The 21,063-nt window shown below is 37.2% G+C and overlaps 1 protein-coding gene across 6 annotated transcripts in view; it reads left to right on the forward strand.

Annotated features, from left to right (window-relative positions):
- RNF180 (ring finger protein 180) overlaps window positions 1-21,063 on the forward strand; it is a 328,361-nt gene that overhangs the window by 266,846 nt on the left and 40,452 nt on the right. The window contains exon 7 of one of the 6 annotated variants that reach the window (XM_058309284.2): window positions 8,168-9,591. The exons of the other annotated variants lie outside the window; for them this stretch is intronic. Within the exon in view, the coding sequence (XP_058165267.1) occupies window positions 8,168-8,205 (38 nt within the window). The 3' untranslated portion in view covers window positions 8,206-9,591. Of the gene's footprint in view, window positions 1-8,167; window positions 9,592-21,063 lie in introns of those variants that run through there. 6 annotated transcript variants of the gene reach the window in all.

A 21,063-nucleotide genomic window follows, 5' to 3' on the forward strand; every position in this document is an offset into this window, starting at 1 on the left:
GTATATTGCCCCACCCTTCCCCCAATTTCTTGGGCAATATTACCCATCCTCCCATCCCTAGCCCCCTTCAAGCCTGCAAAGCCCCACCCAAAGGTAACCCTATGCCCCCATTTTATCCCTTCCTTGTACAAATACTTACCTCCAGCTTATCATAGATTTCACCCATGTAGGTGTCTGCTTACATCCTTCCTCTACCCCCCAATTTCCTTTAAGCCTATCATCCAGTCTCTAGTTCTCTGGGGCAGCTTGGTTTACTTATTTCATATCATTGAGGTCATGTAGTATTTGTTCTTCAGTGCCTGGGTTGCTTCACTCAACATAAGGTTCTCAAGATTCATCCATGTTATCACATGTGTTTGTAGTGTATTCATTCTTAAAGCTGAGTACTATTCCATTGTATGTATATACCACATTTTATTTATCCATTCATCTGTTGATGGGCATTTGGGTTGATTCCAACTTTTGGCAATAATAAACAATGCTGCTATGAACATTGGTGTGCATATATCGGTTGTGTCCTTGTTTTCAGCTCTACTGGGTATGTACCCAGCAGTGGAATTGCTGGGTCACATGGAAAATCTATAGCTAGTTTTTTGAGAAACTGCCAAACTGTCCTCCAGAACGGCTGGATCCTTCTGCATTCCCAACAGCAGTGGATGAGTGTTCCCATTCTTCCACATCCTCTCCAGCATTTGTAGTCTTCTGTTTTTTTCATAGCAGCCAATCTTATGGAAGTAAGATGGTATCTCATTGTAGTTTTGATTTGCATTTCCCTGATAGAGATTTGGAGCATTTTTTCATGTGGTTTTTAGCCATTTGTATTTCTTCTTTGGAGAAGTGTCTGTTTACATCTTTTTCCCATTTTTTAAATGGGTTGTTTATCTTTTTATTTTCAAGATATAGGAGTTCTTTATATATGCAGGATATAAGTCTCCTATCTGATATATGGTTACCAAATATTTTCTCCCATTGCGTAGGCTCTCTTTTCACTTTCTTGACAAACTACTTTGAGGTACAGAAGGCTTTAATTTTGAGGAGGTCCCATTTATCTATTTGTTCTTTTGCTGCTCATGCTTTTGGTGTGAAGTTCATGAAGCCATTTCCTATTACAAGGTCTTGTATATGCTTCCCTACACTGCTTTCCAAAGTCTTTATGGTCTTGGCTCTTATATTTAGGTCTTTGATCCATCTTGAGTTGATTTTTGTATAAGGTGTGAGATGGTAATCCTCTTTCATTCTTTTACATATGGATATCCAGTTCTCCAGGCACCATTTATTGAATAGGCCATTCTTTCCCAGTTGAGAGGGTTTAGTGGCTTTATTGAATGTTATATGACTATATATATGAGGATCTATATCAGAACTCTCAATTCGGTTCCATTGGTCTATGTATCTCTCCTTGTGCTGATACCATGCTGTTTTCACTACTGTAGCTTTGTAGTATGTTTTGAAGTCAGGTAGTGTGATTCCTCCAATTTCGTTTTTCTTTTTCAATATGCTTTGGCTATTCGGGGCCTCTTTCCTTTCCAAATAAATTTCATAGCTAGTTTTTCTAGTTCCTTAAAGAAGGCTGTGTTGATTTTTATTGGGATTGCATTGAATGTGTAGATCAGTTTTGGTAGGATAGACATCTCAATAATATTTAGTCTTCCTATCCATGAACAGGGAATATTCTTCCATTTATTTAGGTCTTCTTTGATTTCCTTGAAAAGTCTTGTGTAGTTCTCTGTGTATACGTTTTTTACATCTTTAGATAAATTTATTCCTAGGTATTTGATTTTTTTATTGACTATTGTAAGTGGTATTTGTTTCTTGATTTCCTTCTGAGCTTGCTCATTATTGGTGTACAGAAATGCTACTGATTTTTGCACATTGATCTTATAACCTACGACATTACTAAACTCATTTATGAGTTCTAGAAGCTTTGTTGTAGACCTCTCAGGGTTTTCTATGTGTAGGATGATGTCATCTGCAAATAATGAAATTCTGACTTCTTCCTTTCCAATTTGAATGCCTTTTATATCTGGTTCTTACCTCAGTGCTCGAGCAAGTACTTCTAAGACAGTGTTAAAAAGAAGAGGTGATAATGGGCATCCTTGTCTTGTTCCTGATCTTAGATGGAAAGATTTTAGGATTTCACCATTGTAAACAATGTTGGCTGTAGGTTTTTCATATATACTCTTTATCATGTTCAGAAAATTTCCTTGTATTCTGATCTTTTGCAGTGTTTTTATCAAGAAAGGGCGCTGTATTTTGTCAAATGCTTTTTCTGCATCTATAGATATAATCATGTGATTTTTTTCCTTCAATCTGTTTATATGGTGTATTACATTGATTGATTTTCTTATGTTGAACCATCTTTGCATACCTGGAATGAATCCCACTTGGTCATGGTGTATGATTCATTCAATGTGTTGCTGAATACGGTTAGCAAGTATTTTGTTGAGGATTTTTGCATCTAGGTTCATTAGAGAAAATTGGTCTATAATTTTCCTTTCTTACGGTGTCTTTGTTTGGTTTTGGTACTAGGGTAATGTTGACATCATAGAATGAGTTAGGTAATGTTCCTTCTGTTTCAGTTTTTTGGAAGAATTTCAGTAAGATTGGTGTTAGTTCTTTCCAGAAAGTTTTATAGAATTCACTTGCGAAGCCATCTGGCCCTGGGCTCCTCTTGGAAGGTTTTTAATGACTGATTCTATCTCTTTACTTGTGATTGGTTTGTTGAGAGCATCAATTTCTTCTTACATCAATATAGGCTGATTATGTGTTTCTAGGAATTTGTCCATTTCCTCTGAATTGTCATTTTTGTTGGAATATAGTTTTTCAAAGTATCCTCTTATGATTGTCATTATTTCTGTGGGGTCCGTGGTGATATCTCCTTTCTCATTTCTTATTTTGTGTATTTGCATCTTCTCTCTTTTTTTCTTTATTAGTCTAGCTAAGGGTTTGTCAATTTTATTGATCTTCTCGAAGAACCAGCTCTTGGTTTTGTTTATCTTTTCAAGTGCTTTATTGTTTTCTATTTTCATTTAGTTCTGCTCTTATCTTTATTATTTCTTTCTTTCTTCTTCCTGCGGGGTTACTTTGTTGTTTTTTTACTAAGTCTTCCAAGTGTGCAGTTAGTACTTCAATTTTTGCTCTTTCTTTTTTTTTTTTTTCTGTATGAATTTATGGCTATAAATTTCCCTCTCAGTACTTCTTTTGCTGCATCCCATAAGTTTTGGTATGTTGTGTTTTCATTTTCATTAGTTTCAACGTAGTTATTAATTTCTTTTGAGATTTCCTCTTTGACCCACTGTTTTTCTAAGAGTGTGCTGTTTAATTTCCATATCTTGGTGTGAAATCTGGCCTCAGGCCCTTGCAGATTTCCATCTTCACTCCACTGTGGTCAGAGATATTATTTTGTATGGTTTTGATCTTTCTGAGTTCATTGAGCCTTTCTTTGTGGCCTAGCATATGGTCTATCTTGGAGAATGATCCATGTGCACTTGAGAAAAATGTATATCCTGCTGTATTCGGGTGTAACAATCTGTATATGTCTATTAGATCCAGCTCCTCTAATATACCGTTCAAAGTTTTTGTTTCTTTAGTGATTCTCTTTTGAGATGTTCTGTCCAAAGTTGATAGTGGTTTATTAAAGTCTCCCACTATAATTGCAGAGGCATCTATTCTTTTACTTAGTTTTTCTAGTGTTTGCCTCACGTATTTGGAGGTGCCCTTGTTAGGAGCATAAATATTTATGATTGTTCGTTCTTCTTGAAAGATTATCCCTTTCACTTATATGTAGTATCCATCTTTGTCTCTCACAATTGTTTTGCATTTAAAGTCTGTTTTGTCTGATATTAATATAGCTACTCCTGCCTTTTTTGTTGTTGTTGTTATTATTTGCTTATAAGATTGTTTTCCAGCCATTCACTTCCAACCTCCATGAATCTCTGGGTCTAAGATGTGTTTCTTGTAGACAGCATGTAGAGGGGTCATATTTCCTTATCCAATCTTCCAATCTGAAACTTTTGACAGGTGAGTTTAACCCATTGACATTCAGTGTTATTTCTTTCAAGGAATTATTTATGTTTGCAATATTTTGTTTGGACTTGTGTTTGTCATATTTTGTATATTTTTTTTCCTTCTCTTTTTGTGTTTTTTGTTGCTCTTATACTCTCCTCCATCTCTGCCTCTCCTGCTTTTTTTTCTTCCTGAAGAACTCCCTTTAGTATTTCTTGAAGGGCAGGGTTCTTGTTGGCATACTCTTTTAATTTCTGTTTATCTGTGAATATTTTGAACTCTCCATCATTTTTGAATGCTGGTTTAGCTGGGTAGAGTATTCTTGGTTGGAAATTTTTTTCTTTTAGTACCTTGACTATATCATACCACTGCCTTCTTGCCTCCATGGTTTCAGATGAAAAATCAGTACTTAATCTTATGGAGCCTCCCTTGTATGTGATGGTTCTCTTTTCTCTTGCGGCTTTTAGAATTTTCTCTTTGTCTTAAGCATTGGATAATTTAACAAGTATATGGCTTGGGATGGGCCTGTTGGGATTTATGGTGTTTGGGGTGCATTGTGCTTCCTGGACATGTACATCCATCTCTCTGAGTAGATATGGGAAGTTTTCAGCCATTATTTCCTCCAACACCCCTTCTGTCCCCTTTCCCTTCTCTTCTCCTTCTGGGATGCCTGTAATACGCATGTCTGTGCATTTTGCATTGTCATTCAGGTCCCTAAGTTCTAGCTGGATTTTTTTCTGTCTTTTTATCGATCAGTTCTACTATCTGTTTGATTTCAGATGTACTGTCTTTCACATCACTAATTCTCTCCTCTGCCTCTTCTAATCTGCTGCTATTTGCTGAGAGTGTATTTTTGATTTCTTGAACTGTGGTGTTCATCACCATCATATCTGTTATCTTTTTGCATATGTCTGCAATTTCCTCTCCAAGTGTTTTTTCATATTGTTAATCTCTTCCTTTGCTTCATTAAGTTGGTCTCTAATATATGTTTTGAGACCTTTAATTACTTGTCCGATGTTCTGCTCCCCTTCCTGGATTTTAGTTTGTTCATTGGATTCGGCCATGTTTTCCTGATTATAGGTTTGGTTTATAGTTTTTTGTTCCTAGCTGGTCATCATTTTATCTTGACAAGTTTAATCAGTTCCTTAGCTTCTTTGTTTAATCTTGGGGATTAATTAGTTGTTGTTCATGCGTAATTGTTATGTCTTCTCTTTGTCACTTTGTGCTTCTTACTCTATTTTCTTGTTGCTGGCTAAGTTCACTTTGAAGGAAAATATTAGGGCCAGGGGAAGGAAATTGTGTAAGAAAAGAAAATGTATAAAGTAGTATTGGTAATAAATGTTAACAGAGCAACAATGTGAGATCTATTAGAATGGATACTGGACTCCTGTAAGTTGTGTAGAGTTATAGCAGTAAGTAGAGTATCTATAATGAGACAGTCAACTGAATATGGGGAGGAATATAGTATGAATTAAAAGGCGAGTGTTTTCATGGGAGAGGAAAGAGAAAAGAAAGAATAATATCAAGAGTGGATAAAAGACAGAAAACAGAACAAAGGTATTAGAAATAAAAAGTCAGACAATTTGGGGGCCAAAGAAAGATAGGTGGAATGTAAGAGAAACAGTGGATGATGGAGGATAGAAAGATGTGGGGGAAAGGGGATAGTGTAGGTGGCCAAAATCAATACACACAGAAAAGAGGAAATGGAGAATGAGGAAACACAGCAAGTGTGAAGCGCTCCCTGCAGCACCTATTATATAAAGAAAATAAAATAAACAGAAAAAGAGAGAAGAGAAAAAAAAAGAGAAGAGAAAAACGGGGCGCAAAGAAAAGGGGGGGAAACAAGCAAGAAAAAGAGAAAAAAAACTAAATAAATGAAAAAGGACCTTGGGGGATAAAATGGGAAAAAAGACCAGGAAACAATGCAATATTAGCAACCAAGACCAAAAAAAAAAAAATAAAGAACCAAGGTTTCAAGCTAGGAATCCTCTTTGCAGTTAAATAATTCACTTAGGGATCTGACCTTCCCCCTTTCTTCTTTCCTCACTTCTCTCTCTCCCAGGGCAGCAGGAAAGCTGCCTGAGAGGTCTGGTAGGAGATTCAAGTAGGTCCTTGTTGAACCAGCTCAACACAGAAGACTGTGACTCTTTATTTCAGCATGAGATCACCTATACTTCACCAAAAACCCCAAATATGCTACTGGAAGCTTGCATAGCACCCCCTACAGTCCCTCCCCCTTAGGTGTGCTAGGAGAGGTCTAATTGATTTTCTGACTCCACCTTCTCCCAGACCGGGTTTCCTATCCCAGGAAATTTAGGTAAATTGTGCTTTCTCAGCAGATTCACCTCTCCTTTCTTCCTTGACTATCCCCAAGTCACCTGGTACCTCCTCCAAGTTCAAGGAGAGAGAGAGAGAAAAAAAAAACAAACACAAATGCCTAGGGCACAGTGGATTTGGGGATTGGAAGTCTGTGATATTGCAGACTCAAGGTGTGTGAGTCTCTGCAGGGTGGGCCACCAGGGTTTAACAGACACAGAGACCTGGGAACCACGCATCCGGTTAACACAGGACCTGGGAGCACGGCAGCACAACAAAGCCTTCAGGAATGGCCACGGCAGGGCCGCCAGCCCTAGGAGGAGGGGTCCTGCCCACAATTTCTGACCTCCATGTCAGAAACCCAAAATTTCACCTCTCACAAGAATCTCTTCTGCTGTCTCACCAAATCGACATCCAGACACCTCCTGTCCTGCTAGCCCCTGAAACAGCCCTCTCAGGGTTTGGGAGCACTGTAGCACAAGAAAGATGCCAGGGATCACTGCAGCCGGGCTGCCAGCCCTAGGGGGAGGGGTCTCGCCCACAATTTCTGACCTCCAAGTCAGAAACCCAAATTTCCACCTCTCACAAGAATCTCCTCCATCACTGTCTCACCAAATCGACATCCAGATACCACCTGCCCTGCAAGCCCCTGAAACAACCTGCTCAAGGCTCAGGAACTCCCCAGCACAGCAAAGCCTTCAGGAATCGCCACAGCCGGGCCGCCAGCCCCAGGGGGAAGGGTCCCATCCACAACCTCTGACCTCCATGCAAGAGACCCAAAATTCTACCTCTTGCAAGAATCTCCTCTGTCACCATCCCACCAAATCGACGTCCAGACACCTCCTGCCCTGCAAACACCCGAAACAGCCCGGTCCAGCAGGACTCCAACCCTACTCAGCCACTTCTTTGCAGGAGAGATTATGAGGTGCACTCACTCAGACACCATCTTGCCCCGCCTCCCTCTACTTTAATTATTGATGTCCTCTTTTTTTGTCAGTCTAGCAAAAGGTTTGTTCATTTGTAATGATATTTTCAAATAACCTATTTTTGGTTTCATTGATTTTCTATATTGTTTTTCTATTCTCTATTTCATTTATTTCCACTCTAATCTTTATTATTTCTTTACTTCTATTTATTTTAGGTTTAATTTGCTCTTCTTTTTCTAGTCCCCCAGATATGAAGTAGGGATGTTGATTTTAGATCTTTATTCTTTTTTAATATACACATTCATAGCTATAAATTTCCTTCTGAGTACTGCCTTTGCTGCATCCCTTATGTTTGTTTTTTTGGTTGTTTTTAATTTATTTCTCTCCCTCCCCCCCCCCCCCTTTGTCTGCTCTCTTGTTTCCATTTGCTGTGTGTTCTTCTGTGTCTGCTTGCATTCTTGTCAGTGGTACCAGGTATCTGTGTCTCTTTTTGTCACATCATCTTGTTGCATCAGCTCTCCATGTGTGCAGCGCCACTTCTGGGCAGGCAGTGCTTTTTTTGTATGGGGCAGCTTTCCTTGCAGGGCACACTCCTTGCATGTGGGGCTTCCCTATATGGGGGACACCCCTGCATGGCACGGCACTCCTTGCACACATCAGCACTGAGCATGGGCCAGATCACCACATGGGTCAGGAGACCCTGGGTTTGAACCTTGGACCTCCTGTATGGTAGGTGGACGATCTATCATTGAGCCATAATCACTTCCCTCTTAAGTTTTAGTATATCATGTTTTCATTTATTCCTCTCAAAATGTTTCCTAATTCCCCTTGTGATTTCTTCTCTGACCCTTTATTTAAGAGCATATTAATTTTCATGTATTTGTGAATTTTCCGCTTTTCCTTTTGTTATTGATTTCTAGATTCATTCCTTTGTGGTTGGAGAAGATACTTGGAATAATTTCAATAATGCTGTAGCATGGTCCCTCCTGGAGAATGATCCATACCCATGTGAAGAATGTGTATTCTGCTGTTGTTGAGTGTAGTGTTCCGTATATATCTTTTAGGTCTTCATCATTTATGGTATTGTTCAAGAACTCATTTTCCTTATTGATCTTTTATCTAATTGTTCTCTCCAGTTTTGTCAGTGTTTTTCTCATGTATTCTGGGGTTCTGTGATTAAGTGCTTATGTGTTTATTATATCTTTTCATATCTTTTATTAATGTGTAGTCTTTCTTTGTATCTTGAGAGGATGTGTGACTTTGGGTCCCTGTGTTTTAATGCATGTGGGCTGCCAAATTGCCATTGTGGGTACATTTGTAATCAGAGGCCATAGTAGAAGGTTCCTTCCCTAAGAGCCACCACCATGAATTGTATAAACCATGTGGAACCAAGAAAGGAGGAGGGGTCCCAACAGGTAAATTTGCCTCTCTGCTCTCCTGCCATTTGGGGTGTTACTGGCTTTTTGTTTTGTTTTGTTTTTTGCTTTCTGATTCAACATTCATTGAGTCATTCTGAAGTCTCCGTTGTCCTCCAGTGTCCCAGGAGATTTGAATCTGCCCTTCTTTTCTTGTTGATATTTGAGAGATTTTTCTATTTTTTTTTTTTTTTGGAGACTCTCTATTAATTATATGAGTGACAAATATTTTCTCCCAATTGTAATGTGACTTTTCACTTTGATATCTTATGAGGAATGGCAGGGGTTTTTTTTCTTTGTCTTCTTTTTTGTGTATACTACATTGCTTAACAAATTGTTCGCTATCTCCAGGGTCATATATTTTTCATATAGTTTTAAAGGTTTTTGGAATTTGTTTTGTTTTTGTTGTTTTTATTTTGTGGGGATTTGAGGGGGTATGTTGTAGGTAGTATACAATTGCTTTGTTTTTTTTCCTGCCTCTAACCATCATTTATTTAAAATAAATCATGATTTCTGCACTGATATATAGTGCTAATAATGTCATATTTTAAATTTCCATATATTTCTTAAGTCTTTATTTGTTTCATTGGTCTATTTGTCTATTCCTTTACCAATATTGCAGTCCTAATTACTAAGGCTTTATAATAAGTCTTGATATACCCCCTCCCATTTATTTGGTTGCATAAGTATTTTGGCTGTTTTTTTGGCTCTGTGTTCTTCTGTATGAATTTTAAAATCATCTTGTCAAGTTCCATGAACCTATTTTGGAATTAGAGGGAAGGGGTGGATTCCATTGAATGTAGAAATCAATTATGGGAAAATTGACATGTTACAAGTTTTCTTATCCATTAACATAGTTTATCTCTACATTTATTTAGGTATTCTTTGATGACTTACAATAAAGTTTTATAAATTTTTTATAAATTTCATTTATCTTTTTAGCTAGATTTATTACTTTGTATGTTGCCTTTTTTTTTCTCTTTTGTTGAATGTTGAATTTGAAGAGTTGTTCCAGCATACTTCTTAATTCTGGCATATCAACATCATTGATCAGCACATTCATTTATTTCCTTTTATCCCCATATGATACTTTTCCTCTACTGCCAACCATTATATTGTGTTAAATGTGTATCTTTTTGTTTGCATTCTTGTGTAACATGTTGTTGTTTTCTTTTCACATATTTTTAATTTATGAAAACAATATTGTTATATATTGCATTCTGTTTCCTGTCTTTTATACCTACTGCTAGGCTTTTAGATCTACACAGGTGTCTATGTGTACCTCTAATCTGTGAGTTATTAGTTAATGCTTTACTAAGGTACATACCTACCACATTTAACCATCTATTTATTGGCTGGAATGCAGAATAGTTCCAACTCCCTGCCAGTATAAATGACACTCTAATGAATAGCCTAGTGTAGACCATGTGAAAATTTGGGATGTTAACTCAGAAGTAGAATTTCTGAATCATAGATTATGAATATAGTTAATTTGACTAAATAGGGCAAGGCATTTCTCCAGAATCACCAGTCTAGATACATACTAGTAGTGTGTGGGGGTTGGGAAAAATTAGAAATTGGAAAATCACAAGTGTTATCAGGGAATGGGAATTAGGAATATTCATCATGGTTTTAATTTGCCCCTCTGATATCTAATGGTTTTAGATCCCTGTAAATGTTTGGCTACCTTGTTTATAGATGCTTTGGTTTAGTTTTCTGTTGATATTTCTACCCTTATTGATTTTCAGGATATTAATCATTTGTCAGCTTTAGATGTTACTAGGAGAGCAAGATGAGAGCTGAGAAAATGTACTGATGCTTATGTTTGTAGAATTTTTAATTAGATTGCTTATAAAAGTGTGGAAATAGAGATTGTTGATGGTAATATTATAGTTAAGTATAACACAGCTGGTTTATAAATGAGATTGTGGCTGAAAGGGGTAGTCTAGAGATATAAATGTCAAATGAAAGAAAGCTGGAGAATAATCTAGGGACAGAATAACAGTAAATCCAAAAATAGGTGAGGATTGTGGTTAATTGTACAAATACAAGAATGTTTTTCTATGAACTAAAATAAATGTATGTCATATTACAAGGTGGTAAGAATATAATAATACATGGGAAAATACAATCAATGTTACATGGTCTATAATTAACAGCAATATTGTAATATTCTTGCATCAGTGTCAGGGAAGGTACAATTAATATATCAGTGCTAAGGGTAATATGAGGGTGTGGGATTTTTTTCTTTTGGACAAAGGAAAACATTCAAAAATTTACTGAGGCTATGACTGCACAGCCCTGATGAAAGTGAGTTTTTTGTCTCTTTGGAAGTTATTGTCTTTTTTTCAAAGATTTTGCAATAGTGTTTTTGAAAATAGTATTCTATTATCTTTTCATTTCTGCATATCTATAGTTATGGTTTTTTAGCATTCTTATTATCATTTGTGCTTTTTGTTTCTGTTCTTTCCAGTATTTATCAATTTAATATACTTTTTTTTTGCATTTTTAATTTTTTGTCTTTTTTTTTTTTAAAGATACATAGATCACAAATAATGTTACATTAAAAAAATATAAGAGGTTCCCATATACGTCAACCCCTCCCACTCCTCCCACATCAACAACCTCTTTCATCATTGTGGCACATTCATTGCATTTGGTGAATACATTTTGGAGCACTACTGTACCGCATGGATTATAGTTTACATTGTAGTTTACATTCTCCACCAGTACATTCAGTGTGTTATGGCAGGATATATAATGTCCAGCATCTGTCCCTGCAATATCATTTAGGACAACTCCAAGTCCCAAAAATGCCCCCCATCACAATTTCTTCTCCCCTCTCCCTGCTCTCAGCAACTACCATGGCCACTGTGGCCAGAGACAATTTTATTATACTTTTTAAATAACCAGTTTTTGAAGTTGATTCTTTTATACCTTAGCTTCCTATTTTCTTTAATTTCTGCTCCTTATTAATCTCTTTGGGTTTATTCTGTTCTTTTCATACCTTCCTAAATTGGCTTCTTTAATTATCATTCTTTATGTTTTATAAAATTATTGTTTAAGGCCTTAAGTTTCCCTCTCAGTAACACTGTACATCACACATTAATTCTTCATTTCTCATTAATTTTCATCTCCATTGTGTTTTCATTAGTCAATTATGTTATTTTAAAAGGTGATTTTAAGTTATTTTTGCTGTTGGCTTCTAGATTAAATATATTATGAAATGAGCATTTGGTCTATATGAAAGTGACACTTCAAAATATGTTGAAACTGCCTTTATTGGTAAGTATGTGAGCAATCTTTATAAGTGTTCCATATGAGCTAAAAAATATCGTGTATCTTTCAATTTTTAGATGCTTTGTCCCATATATATCCATTAGATCAAATGTGTATATTTCTCAGATTTTATACATGCTTTCTGATTTTTTTTCTTTTTTATATATTAATTACTGAAAGAAGTATAATAACTATCTATAACTGTTTCTTCAGACATTGCATCCTTCCACCCATTCAATAATCTCCATTTGAACCTCCAATTAGATATATAATGGAACTTTTCCCTCTGACTTTTTTTTTGTTTGTTTTCTTTTGTTTTTTGCACACTGCCCCACTTTCCCTTCCTTTCCACCATAGTGAGTTATCAGCAATTCTCTAAACAGAATAGAGGCAGAGACCAAGACAACATGAAAGATCTGTTTTTGTTTTTACTGGAGGCTCAGGTGGCACATAAAATGGCTTCAGAGGTGGTGGGTAGAAGGAAAACAAAAAAAATTAAATTGGGGTGGAAAGAAAAACAACAAAGAGGAGGTAAGTATAGACTGGTTCCTTTTTTTTTCTTTTTTCTCTCTTTTTAAAATTTTTTTTTAAAGAATCAAGATCTCAATTTAAGTTTAATAGAAACTACAGATCAGTGGACTGATGCCCTAATATGGGTACATGATACACATCAGCTAGGCCTGCCCCATAACACAGCTCAGGGACCTTTCCTACCTCACAGTCTAAGGCCTTGTCTTTTAAACATGAAGAAAGTACAAAAGGAGGTTTTGTTCTGATGACTGCAAACTGCAGCCTGGCACTAAAACAGCCCAGCACTCAATTTTGCTTGGAGAAATATTCTTTGCTCTCTGAACATCAAGCTTGAGGGTATCATTGCTAGGCTTCCAGCCAGCTGGGCATATCCTCTGAGCATTGGAATGGCAGCCTTGTTCTGTCCTTAAAATGGGGTGTAGGCTCTACTCTCTCTGAGCTTTGGGGGTGACATCCGAACTCTGTCCAAACATTGGAGCAGAAAGTCCGTCCCCTCCAAGAACTGGGGCAGACTTGCCCTTTCCACAGTTACTGTCCTTAGAGGGGTTTGTTTGTTTGTTTGGTCTAGACATTTGCTTCCATGGTTCTGCCTTTGAAGTTCAAGGGAGTCTAAACCATCAGACCAAAGGACTTTCCACAGATTATTCCTGGATAATTGCATTTCTAATCATGACTTGAGATGTTTGATCCATGTTCAGCCACACCCTCTTTAGCAAAATTTGTTCAGTTAAACCCTTCTGTGTAACCCTGTTCTCTGGGTACTCACTTCCCCAAAGCTCAGGGAGACCCCTGATAGAGCTGTTTCTGGCCCTAATCTCAGAATATATGTTTTCTAGATAGGCTGAAATTTTCCAGATTATCAGTTGCCTGGATCCTTTGGCTTAAATGTTCAGTTCTGGGAAGCGGACTTGGCCCAATGGATAGGGCGTCTGCCTACCACATGGGAGATCCGCGGTTCAAACCCCAGGCCTCCTTGACCTATGTGGAGCTGGCCCATGCACAGTGCTGATGCGTGCAAGAACTGCTCTGCCATGTAGGGGTGTCCCCCACGTAGGGGAGCCCCACAAGGATTGTGCCCCATAAGGAGAGCCACCCAGCGCGAAAGAAAGTGCAGCCTGTTCAAGAATGGTGCCGCACACATGGAGGGCTGACACAAGATGACAACAAAAAGAAACACAGATTCCCAGTGCTGCTGATGAGGATAGAAGCAGTCACAGAAGAACACACAGCAAATAGACACAGAGAGCAGACAACTGGGGAGGGGGGGGATGGGGGGAGGGGAGAAATATATAAAAAATAAACCTTTGGGGAAAAAAAAGTTCAGTTCTTAGCTTTTTATTGTCTCTCATATTTTACTATAAGCTGCAAGGAGAAACCAGGCAGCCCTTCTACACTGAACTTGGAAAACTCTTCAGCTAAATATCCAAGTTCATCACTTCCAAGTTCCATTTTCAATCCAACACTAGGGCACAATTTTGCCAAGTTCTCTGCTACTTTATAACAAGGATTGCTTCATTTCCTTCTACACCCTCACCAGAAATACCTTTAACGTTCATGTTTCTACCAACAGTGTCTTCATAGCAGTATAGGCTTTCTCTGTCAAATACCTGAAAATTCTTCCAGCTTGTACCCTTTGTTTCCAAAGCCAATTCCTATTTTAAGTTCTTGCAATTAGCAGCACTCCACCTTCCAGTACAAAAAACAGTTTTACTCTGCTGCTATCACAAATACCACAAACTAACATTGGCTAAAGCAACAGGAATTTATTGGTTCATGCTTCCTTTGGAGTCAGTAATGGTCTGACTAGCCAGCAGTCCTTGGGTTCCTTGGCTTTCCCATCCAGCCTTTTCATTTCTCTTCCAGGTTCCATTGACTTCTGGCTTCCAGCTCTGCCCATGACTTTCTCTCTCAGTGCCTGAATTTCTTCTGCTTATAAAGGACTCCAGTAATCCAGATTAAGTTGTATTCATTTAAGCCATAATGCCTTAACTAAGATAACATCTTCAGGAGATCCTACTTACACTGGGTTCGCCTTCACAGGAATGCAGATCAAGATCAAGAACTTGTCTAGATTGGGGTACATAATTCACTCTGCCACAGCTACTAACCACAGCTACTAACTATTTTCTTTGATGACTCATTAAAAATATCCTATTTTTTGTAGTCTGTAATTCATTTTTGTCTTCTTAAGAAGGTCCCTATTATCATTTTATATGCCTTTTTCACCCTATGAAAAATGATCTACCTCCTTGTTACATTCTATTTCATTGTTCTACTTTATTTTCTTCATACCATTTATCCCTACTTGAAATTACATTATGCATTTGTACACGTGTTTATTTCTGTTCTCATTCACTAAAATATAAATTCCATGCGAGTAGAACCCTTGTCTATCTAAATTGCCTACTGTATTCTCAGAGGCTAAAAGAATACCAAATAAGCATTTAATAAATATGTTTGAGACACTGGTAAATTATCAACACAGGGAAGTTTAGTGTTGCCTGTCCTATAATACTCTAACATAACTTCCTTTAAAAAGAGTGAGCATCAGTGTACCCTTAAGAACACTTTCAGAACACACCTACACATTGTTACTCAAAAAAAAACTGGAATCAGAGTCTTTTATTCCATAAAATTATTAAAAGATTGAATAAGCAATGGTAGAGCCATACAAAGAGATCTTCTATGCCTATAGAAGAAGTATGAAGATTTCTATAAACTTACATGATGTCATCTCCAGGATTGCTATTTTTAAAAAATGGTAAGGTTTAGGTCAGTGTTTATATGTACACACTTTCTAGGCTAAAAGGAGAGGGAAAACATGAATGTGTGTGTTTTCTGATATTTTTAAAAAGAGTGAGAAAATAAGCCAAGGACTAATTAGAGTGCCTACCTATGGGGGGAAAGAGGGAACAGGATGGAGAGTTTAGAGATTTCGAGCAAGACTTATATGAATGTACCTTCTTAGACACTTAACACTTTGGAACAATGTAACATTTTTACATTTTTAAACAATTAAATCACAAGGGAGAAAAGGCAATTCTAAAAACTGAAAACAAATGGAAGGAAATGAAGGTAACTGTATATCAATTGTTGACAATTACATAGAGAAAATAATTACATAAGTTTACTAAAATGCAGATTTTGTCTGTACATTACTCATGGGATGTATGTTAAAAGCAAAAAGAAATACAAAAATCTTAAAATTAATTCACAGACATATTGGAATTGATAATATTCCTAATAGCATTTTTATGCTATTATATATACCTTAAAAGATAAAGCAGGGAAGCAGCTGTGGCTCAATCAGTTGGGCTCCCATCTACCATATGGGGGGCCCTGGGTTCACATCCTGGGTCCTCCTTGTGAAGGCAGGCTCGCCCGCACTCTGCGGGGAGCCACCTGGCCTGCAGGCACGGCAGAGACCTGACTCAGCAAGGTGATGCAACAACAAAAGAAACGGGAGACAAGCAAAAACACAGAAGAGCGCGCAGTGAATGGACACAGAGAGCAGACAGCAAGCAAGCCACAATGGGCGAGGGGAAATAAAATAAATACAGACACAGAAGAATGCACAGCAAATGGACAGAGAGAGCAGACAGCACGCAAAAAGCCACAAGGTGGGGGGAAGGGATAAAATTTTTTAAAAGCATATAGGGAATATAATGTTAATATTGTTAGGAACTAGGATTTTCAGCCAATTATCAAATAAAGAAGTGAAAGCCCTATAATGTTATATTTTAACTGGAAATACCAGTAACTCTCCTTGTTATTTTATTTCTCTTTAAGGAAAACTGATTTCCTCATTCTGTCCGTTAAATAGACCTTGAGGCAATGGCAACCATGAATCCAAGGGTCCAGATTATGGTTGCTACATGCCACTTCCATTGGAAAGGAACTATAGCTCCTTGGGAAAAATAGCTTATTATGAATCTGAAACAGGAATTGTACAAGATTATTCCAGGACATTTTGTTGTACCAAACCCCAAAACAATCAGTGAAGTTTGAATATGGATTGGATGTTAAATTAACTTTAACATTACTACTTTTGTTATGTGTGAATACAAGCATTATGCTTATGGGTTTTTTTTTTAAGTGTCCTCATAAAAACATAAAAACACACAGATTGATACCTCACTCCTGGAGACTCTAATCTGGTGGTCTTCAGAGTCTGGATTACTGGATTTTTATAGAGTCTCACAGGTGATTCTGATGCCCACCACTAGGTTAAAATTTTAAAAAGTTAAACTTGCTGTAAATGATCCCTCTTTCGGTAACATTTGTCACACCAAAGCTCCCGGTACTTTAAGGAACCTTAAACTTGAAATTAAGGTAAAGGTATTTTTCTACTTTATGTTCATATTTTACTTGGAGGCAAGAATATAAAATACCAAAGATGATTGCAGCGTGGTATATTAGGCAAGTTTGAGTCATCATTTCATTTTTCTTTTAATGAAGCACCATATCCACTGGGAATTCTTATTCCTGACAAACTGCAAATGAAACTCATATAAACTAGTCTTGAATTCACTCAGCTGTAAAGCTAACTCACACTTACCTAGAATAGCCCCATACCTTTTCACCCAAACTGGTAGAGTCCTGGATATATCAATGAGTAAGTAGATAGGATTTTTTTTTCTTGCAAATACATTTTTCATAAATAATCAGTATATATAGGCAGAACAAACCAGCTAAGAGTTTTTACTAAGGTCTGTGAAAAAACATCCACATTGCTAAATTTTGTTTTCTAAATATACTTAAGTTAAAAAGAAAGAAAAAAGGTCAAGATTTAAAATTCCATGTCCTAATTTAGCTGACTGTAACAACAATAAACAACTGAAATGCAAGTGTCTGGGTTATATTTATTACAAATCCATCCATTTCTTGTGAAAACCTGGGGAATTGTTTTATTTGATCATTAATTTGTCTGAAGGTGTTAGATTGATTCTGCAAGTTTAAACATGCTCAGGATATATTAAGGGTTATCCACATAGACAAAATGTTTGTCTCTAAAAAAAGAACAAAACAGTACAGGTCCAAACAGCAGAAGTTTGAATATATCTAAGAAATATGCCTTCTCCGAAAGTTGGAGGTATAAGTTAGAGATTTAAATATGCTGTCAACTTGGTACTACCGTTTAACAGAAGGGTGCATCAACCTTTATATTTTCTCTGAAACAGGGACAGTTTGTTCACAAGATAATTGTTTTGCAAGCGTTTATGAATTCCGAAGTCTCTTTCTTTCCTTTTATTTTCCAGTGGCAGAATCAGGCCATTTGTGCTATAGGATATATGTCTTAAGTTTAAAGTTTATTTCAGAAGTGATCTAGTAACAAGTCCTAGATTATCATAAACTTTAAAAAATAGTTATGTGCAGCACCACTGTAGATTGAATCATCTGCCCCCAAAAAACACATGTTCTTAATCTTAATGCACATGCTGGTGGGTGTGAACCCATTTGTAAATAGGAATGTTTGAAGGTATTGTTATTAGTCCAGGCATGGTCAAATTGAATCAGGGTGGGTCTTAATCCATTTTACTGGAGGCCTTATAAAGAAGAAATTTAGGCAGTCAAGTCAGCAGAAACCAGAAGAGCAGACACAAGGAGTGGGAGATCTTCATGGGACCCAGGATTGCCAGTATCTTGATGTGGTGTTCCCTAAAGTTATTTATTCTGCACAATAAATATCAGTGTTCCTTTAACTGTTCCTCATGGAACCTAGTTTCAAAATGCTGGTTGCCTGTTTCAGAGATACTAAAGGGGCTAGAAACAATGTCAGTTGGATACTGATAAAATAAACTGAGGATACAATGCTCAGAAATAGTTGATAACCTCAGGGGAAAGAAGTAAGACTGACTGAGTTATCAGTATCGGATGAGATGCAAAGATTAGCTCTTATGTATTATTACTTGACATAATAAAACTTATTTTATTGTAAAAACAAAAATTGATAAAAGACACTGAAGACGCCAACACTGAAAATCAATCATTGCTGAAAGAAATTTTGAAAGAATAAATAGATATGCCATTTTTATAAATTAGAATATTCAACATCATTAACATATTAATCCTCCCCAAATTGATTTATAGATTCAGTAGCCAAGGAACACATGAATAGGTGTTCAACAATCATTAGTCAACAGGAAAGTGTACATTTAAACCTGGTATTGTAAATTTTAGACTAACAGTACTAAGTGTCACCAAGGATGTAGATAACTAGAAGTCTCAAACATTGCTCATACAGGAATATTGGAAAACTCTTCAGCAGTTCCTAATAAAGTTTAGCATACACCTACTCCATGATCCAGCAATTCTGCTTACAGTCATGATCCCTAGAGAAATGAAAACATTTTACTCTATTTAAATTATACCTCAACAAAAAGACTTAACTATAATGCTGTGATGTAGTTCTGTAAATAAGACAGTGTGGTACTGGAAGAAGGGTAAACAAATAGACAAATGAACAGAATAAAGAGCCTAGAAGTAGACCCATACATACATAGTTACCTGATAAACTGGTATTGTCATACAATGGAATACTACCCAACAGTAAAATAAATAAATAAAAATAAAAAGAATGAACTATTGACTCATGGAACAACAAGAATGAAACTCACAGACTTTTTAATAAAATTTTATTGAAGTATGTCATTCATACATGAACATATGTAAACAGTAATGTATCATAAAAATTGTGAGCTTACAAAACAAACATGCATATCATCATGTAGGGCTCCCATATATCACCCCACCACCAACATCTTGCATTGTCATGAAACATCTGTTGCAAACTATGATACTACTATTAACTATAGCCTATATCTTACATTTTGTGTATTTTTCCTCCAACCCACCTTATTAACACCCAAAACTCACAGACATTAGGCTGAACAAAAGAAACAGAAGAGGACCCGTGGGAGTTCCCTGGATTCCTTTACCTGGTGCAAAGAATTGGAATCTACACCAAGGTTTTGATAACACAAGGGAAATAGATTATTAAGCCAGCAGAGGTTAGGAGCCAAAGTCTCAAATATGCCTCCATGAACAAAGGAGGCAAGGGTTTTTATTAGAATTAGAGAGATGGGGACAGGGTACCATTGGCTGAGTCCACCTGCAAACTAGGGTCTGCAAAGTGGGCATCAGAGAAGGGGGACAAGGGGTGAGCTTATGGCTGCACCTTAGAGTGTCCTTAGTCTCAGGCTTCTCCCCATTATCTAAAGCCTAATAAACATACCATTCAGTGTTTGTTTTATTAGATTTTAGATACAGGGGAAAAGAAAAACAGGAGCTTATTAGGGAGCAAAGAACAGGAATTTGCTAGGGAGTGGAAAACAGAAACTTGCTTTGTGATTAAAGACTTTTCATTAATAAGTAACGATTCACAGCTACATGCTAAGAATTAAAGGAGTGAGATTACATTGTTAAAACTAAAATATCAATCATTAGCTTAAAGACTGCTTTTGGTCTCTTTCAAAGTCAGGCATAAAAGAATACATAGTATGTAATTCAATTTTTATGAAGATCAAGAAGAGGTAAAATGAATCAACAATGACAAAAGTCAGAATAGTATGTACCTATGGAAGGGCAAGGCTGTTAACTGAAAAATGGCTAAGAGAATCTTTTGTGGTGCTGGAAATACAGCTTCATCTGGGGGTTGGTTATGTCATTATATCTCGTAATATCTAAAAGTTTAAGCTGTACACAGAAGAATGGTTCCCTTTGCATACTTTGTAATATATTATATCTAGATTAAAAAATAAACAAACTAGAAGGGGCTAATGCCAACAATTGGAGTTACACAAAACTGCACTAAGGGCCTTGCAATCTGTCCTCACGTTTCTGCCTTGCCCCTAAAGGATGGGACTATTTATGTGGGAAAGTACTGAGAATTGAGCCAGGAGCTTCTGCATATGGCTACATAGGCTGTGTGCTATACAGTGTTGCCTACATGTGAATGATGCCCTCTAGAGTTGTGCAATATGTAGCCTTGGATGGAGCACAGTGTTTCTCTACCAGAGAAGAATAATGGCTAATCTGAAAGGTTGAAGCTTCACAATCTTTGGGCTATATGTTTGGGTTTTTTTTAAATTATTTATTTATTTTTAAAAATTACATTCAAAAAATATGAGGTCCCATTCAACCCCACCGCCCCCACCCCCCACACCCCCCACAGCAGCACTCGCTCCCATCATCGTGTCACATCCATTGCACCTGGTAAGTACATCTCTGAGCATCACTGCACCCCATAGTCAATGGTCCACATCATAGCCCACACTCTCCCACGTTCCATCCAGTGGGCCCTGGGGGGATCTACAATGTCCCGTAATTGTCCGTGAAGCACCACCCAGGACATCTCCTCGTCCCGAAAACGCCTCCACATCTCATCTCTTCCTCCCATTCCCCAAACCCAGCAGCCACCATGGCTACCCTTCCCACACCCATTCCACATTTTCTCTGTGGACATTGGATTGGTTGTGTCCATTGCACATCTATGTCAAGTGGGGGCTTAGATTCCACATGGATACTGGATGCACTCCTCCTGCTTTCAGTTGTAGACACTCTAGGCTCCACGGTGTGGTGGTTGACCTTCT

The sequence above is a fragment of the Dasypus novemcinctus genome, chromosome 2 (genome assembly GCF_030445035.2).
Source record: "Dasypus novemcinctus isolate mDasNov1 chromosome 2, mDasNov1.1.hap2, whole genome shotgun sequence".
Classification (NCBI taxonomy): Eukaryota; Metazoa; Chordata; class Mammalia; order Cingulata; family Dasypodidae; genus Dasypus; species Dasypus novemcinctus.